This window comes from Penaeus japonicus, unplaced genomic scaffold, assembly GCF_977035675.1.
Source record: "Penaeus japonicus unplaced genomic scaffold, GWHDUDI00000001_assembly GWHDUDI00000018, whole genome shotgun sequence".
Classification (NCBI taxonomy): domain Eukaryota; kingdom Metazoa; phylum Arthropoda; class Malacostraca; order Decapoda; family Penaeidae; genus Penaeus; species Penaeus japonicus.
Genome location: NW_028234420.1, coordinates 18,231,000 through 18,235,999, shown reverse-complemented (window position 1 = coordinate 18,235,999; position 5,000 = coordinate 18,231,000). Strand labels below are relative to the sequence as shown.

Here is a 5,000-nt window from a genome sequence, read left to right as displayed (position 1 = left end):
ACCCAAGCCAGGTCATAGTTGAGCCTGGGAGAATGGACAGAAGTTTGTTCGAATCGTGTTTCGCTAGTGACTTTGTTTTTCTTAATTCGAATCGGAAAATCAAAACCTGAGATTATGACAATACTACAAACGTTTTAACTGAAAGGAAACACCATCTGTTTAGTACATCTAAGGATCACAACAAAAGTGTTACTGAAGATTTTTTTTTCACGCATTTAACATGGACACTCATGAACACAACTCAATACGAACTAGAGTAAACAAAATGGCCTAACCTAAATTATGTCATGAGGATCGCACAAATCCCCCTTCATACAGGAGGTTGTCTACCTTATCGGTCTAAAGTTTTATTATAAATATTTTTTTCATTTTTCATTACTGCGTTTGAGTCAGTTTGGAGGATCTAGAATGATCCAAGGAGCTCTTTGTCCTGACTGCTTAACGCTCGCCAAAATGAGTTCAAATGGCTTGTCTTTTACTGCTTCCGAATGGCTAGTTATGCTGTTGGCTTTTCTCAGAACATTTTGCAATAGTTCGTGTTAACTATTAACTATTTCAATAACTCTCGAATGTTTGAGAATTCATAAGACTCTTACACCGTAAATGTGTATGCATCCAGATGGTTACATCCGTCCACCAACTATCGCATATTTGAAACTAATCCATCGGCGCAGGAATGAACAGTATATTTTTACCAATAAACAAAAGAAAAAAAATAGAAAAAAAATGAGAGAAATGCTTTATATAACTTTTCTATTTTCTCAAAAAGAGAGATTAAAAAAAACACTTCCAAGACCTGACACACAACACTTAACATAGAGCCTCCTTTCCTTCGAAACAGCAGCTGTTTTAGTGCTATTAGACAGCCTGTACGGAAGCTTTTTGTAAACAAGCGCTCAAAAGGCTTTCATTATGGCTTGATCGCTTAGATCCCAGTTTTGAGGTTGAGAATATTTAGAAACTTCTTATATACAGGAAATTCCAAGTTCCATGAAACTTACGGCATATAGTTTATATATATATATATTATATCATTAAATATTTACATATGCTAAGACCATTAATATACAGCAGAACCCTGTTATTTTGTACTATACAGGGTTCTCAAAAGGTAAGTCCAGTGACTTCCAGCACTGAATTCGGCTAAGTAAACTGAACAAGTAATTCATACATTGTATGAATATAAGAAATAAATGGGTAATCAATAAACAAGATGGAGACAGTGCAGAAAATAGCTCTTTGATTCACAGTCCAATATCTTACCCTGTCCTTCATGGTAATGGGTATGTCAATTATAATTTTAGTTGATAGGAAACTGGAATTGGGACTGAAGTATTTTCTCTATGAAGATGTACTGATTAGTTACTTGAAAGGTCATTTCAAGTGCAACGTTACTCCGGATTCATCTGTTTGGATTTATTTTATAAAATGAGAACTGAATTGCATCGGAAATGGTTTGATATACATGTCATCGAAAACGCCACTTCGGCATTTAATTTTCCGTGATGGACAATGGCACTCTCAACCGCTCCCGCCCACTCGCAAGCTAACAAACGGAATTTCAAGAATAAAAGTCTATTTCTGGATCTACCTTTGTACCATCCTTTGTCCCTCAAACACACCGCGGCCCGGGCGGCAACGAGGCTAAAAGTCCGTCACGTAACTCGGTTTCTTACTGTTACTCCGCGTTTCGACTGTCGTGTTGGGGAGCAGGACCGTGTCCGCGATGGCGGCGCCCTTCTCAGCCGCGTCCGCCTCTCTCTTGAACGGCGGCTTCGAGCTCAGGGAGGCGCTGGAAGGGTACGGCGAGTACCTGAAGCTGGCCACCGGCATGGAGGTGCTCCGCGTCATGGCGTGGTTGATCTCCGAGAAGTACATGAGGTCCTTGGAGGGGCAGTCGGAGGCGCAGCCATAGTGAACCAGAGGGTTGTTGGGGTCCGAGTGGTCGCTGTGGCAGTGAATCTGGGTGGCCGAGCCGTCGTTCTCCTGGATGTTGAACTGGTGGGCTTGGCCCTTCGGTCTGGACGACGACGACGAAGACGAGAGAATGTCTTTGAGGCTGCCGATGCTCCGAGAGCCCGAGATGGCCGTTCTCTGGAACTGCGGGTTGGGGTTCCAGTTCTGTATGTTCGTCAGCTGGTACGTTTCTATCTGGGTGTTCGACGTCTTGTTGTTGTTGTTGTTTCTGGTGTCCCCGACGGGCGTCGTGCTCTGTATGGTGATGGAAGGATTTTGAGCTGAGACAGTGTGCAGTTCCTCGGGGTCCTCGGTGGCCAGGCTCTCCTCGTCGGCGCCGGTCGACTCGAGGCTTCTCGAGCTGCTGTTGCTGTTGCTACTGCCGGCGATGATGGAGCACTTGCGGACTGCGCCGGATGCGGGCGGGGAGGAGACGCCGCTCGCAGGAGCCACCGACGAGCCGAGAGGGATGCAGCCGTGGGCACCGCTGGGCGAGGAGGGCTCTTCCACCACCTCCTGAATCCCCAGGAGCTGCAGGACCCTCGGACGGTGCGCTAGGACGAAGGCCTCGAGCACGGCCACGGGCACGTTGATGGGCTGGTCCGTCTGCGTGGAGGCATGGCGGTAGCGGTGGCGGGCTGGTGACGAGCGGGTGTCGCCGCACGATACGAACACGCTGGGTGACGAGCGGCACAGCGGCATCAGGCGCGCCGCCTCCATGTAGTTGGTGACGGCGCCGTTCGCGGCCCCGCTGCCCAGGCGGCTGCTGCTGTTGTAGTGGTTGCCGCCGGCGTCGCTGGGGCCGCCCTCGCCGCCGCCCTCGCCGCTGCCCACGTTCTGCCGACTGATGGCCTGCAGGATCTGGATCGCCGAACGAACCTAAAAGGAGAGCGGAGGAGAATTTCAGAAAAGTGATTTGCTTATTTCCTGGAATCACGCCTTTCCGTTGTCACTGGAGGTAACGTTTCCCTTCTTTCCCTCGCATTCTTCCAAGACATTCCATAAAAAGTAGTCCTCTCCCTCCCTCCTTCACTCCTTTTGTCTCTCACTCTCTCCTTCCGTTTCTTCCTCTTGTCCTTCCCCCATTTCTTCTCTCCATGTTAATCCTCCCCCTCTCTCCCCCTCCCTTTCTTCTCAATATTTCTTACACCCTGCCCTATTTTCCCTCCTAACGCTCCAGTGACGAACCGCTGAATGTGTTAAATTGCATGTAGGCACTAGCGTCCTTCCCTCACTTTCTTCCCTTTACCCCTCCCCTTGCCCTTTTCCTCTTCCCATACTCCCCCTCTCTATCCCTTTCTTCTTGTCACCCTTCTCTCCTCCCTCACCCTCCTTTCCTCTCTCTTGTCCCACTGTTTTCTCTTCCTCTCTCATGTCAAAGTTCTCTCCTCCCTCACCCTTCATTCCTCTCTCTTTTTCCCATCCTCCTCTTCTTCAACCCATTCTCCTTCCTCACTCTTCTATCCACCCTTCCTTCAACTTTCTCCTCTCCCCCTCTTCCTAGCCTGCCCTCTTCTTTCACACTCTTTTTCCCATTCCCCCCCCCCCCTCTCTCTCTCTCTCTCTCTCTCTCTCTCTCTCTCTCTCTCTCTCTCTCTCTCTCTCTCTCTCTCTCTCTCTCTCTCTCTCCCTCCCTTCCTCTCCTTCTCCCTCCCTCCTTCCCTCCCTTCCTTTCCTTCTCCCTCCCTCCCTTCCTCTCCTTCTCCCTCCCTCCCCCTCCCCCTTCCCTCTCTCTCCCTCCCTCCCCCTCCCTCCCTCTCCTTCTCCCCACTCCTGCCTCACCTCCTGCGTCAAGCCGCTAACGTCCGTATGGAGCGTCGTGACCTGCGTGTCGAGCTTCTCCAGCTGCACCTTGGCTTGCTCGTCGCCCCGGAGCTCGTCGCTGGAGCGGTGGTGGAGGCGCGTCGGCGACAGGGTCTTGAGGGCGTTACGCGACGAAATCCCGCCGGAGGTCCTGTCGCGGCTACGGTGACCCCAGCGAGGACTGCCCAGCTCCTCGTCGGTCCTGAGGGTGGGTTTCGGTGGGTTTTGGTGGGTTTCGGTGGGGTGGAGTTAAGAGGGGGTTTGGGGGTGAGGGTGGGTGGGTGGAATGGGGGTGGGGAGATTAGTATGTTAGTATGTTTTTTTTTGTGCTTTTTTGCTTTGTTTTACTTCGTTTTCTCGTGGGGAGATAGGGAGAGAAAGGAATAAAAAGAGGGTTGATGGTGGTGAAGGTGGTGATGGTGATAATGGTCGTGATAATGATGATGGTGGTGAAGGTGGTGATGGTGATAATGGTGGTGATAATGATGATGGTGGTGAAAGTGGTGATGGTGATGATAGTGGTGGTGATGATGGTGATAATGAAATGGAAGAGATGGATATGAAGAAGGAAAATAAAGAGAATAAAAAAACGAAGAAAGAGAAATGAATACACGAATGAAAGAAAGGAAAAGAGATAAAAGAAGATAAGAGACAAGAAAGAGAAGAAGAAGAAGAAAAAAAATCAGAAATTATAAACAAGAAGGAACAAGGAAATAAATACAAGGAATATCATTTAAATTATTTTTAGCATGCAAAATAAGTTTACTTATAATCATAAGATTTATATCATTTTATCTTAAAGTATTCAATATTTATAAGAGAAATAAATTTGATAAAAAAAAGTGTTACACGTCAATATATGATAAAATTAATGAAAAAATGCGATGAGAGATTTAAAATAAAAATACAGAGCTTGTTTTTTCTCTCCCTTATAGTGGATTGAATACAAGCTTTAATAACTTTCATTGTAAACAGGTTAAGCTCTAGAATTTTAAATCATGCACGTGTATTTTGCCGCCATGTAATTAAACCATCAAAATTCTAAACATAAATCCCCTTTTCAGTAATAATAATGCTACGGGGAAAAAAAATAATATCAAAAGTTGCAATCTATATAGCATTTAGCCTTAATTTTTTAAGATTTATTTAGGAAAAAAAAAGAGGTTTTCGTTTAAAATCTACTAACTGGCAACGGATGAAAACTGTTGCCATAACGAGATCATAAATTAGACACGATGCAC

General features: G+C 46.6%; 1 protein-coding gene across 1 annotated transcript in view; it reads right to left on the bottom strand.

Annotated features, from left to right (window-relative positions):
• Elk (Eag-like K[+] channel) overlaps window positions 1-5,000 on the bottom strand; it is a 292,104-nt gene that overhangs the window by 1,504 nt on the left and 285,600 nt on the right. Inside the window, exons 13-14 of the mRNA XM_086546721.1 lie at window positions 3,739-3,961; window positions 1-2,835 (exon numbers count right to left, since the gene is read on the bottom strand). The exon at window positions 1-2,835 is cut by the window's left edge and continues 1,504 nt beyond it. Of these exons, the coding sequence (XP_086402847.1) occupies window positions 1,645-2,835; window positions 3,739-3,961 (1,414 nt within the window). The 3' untranslated portion in view covers window positions 1-1,644. The remainder of the gene's footprint in view (window positions 2,836-3,738; window positions 3,962-5,000) is intronic.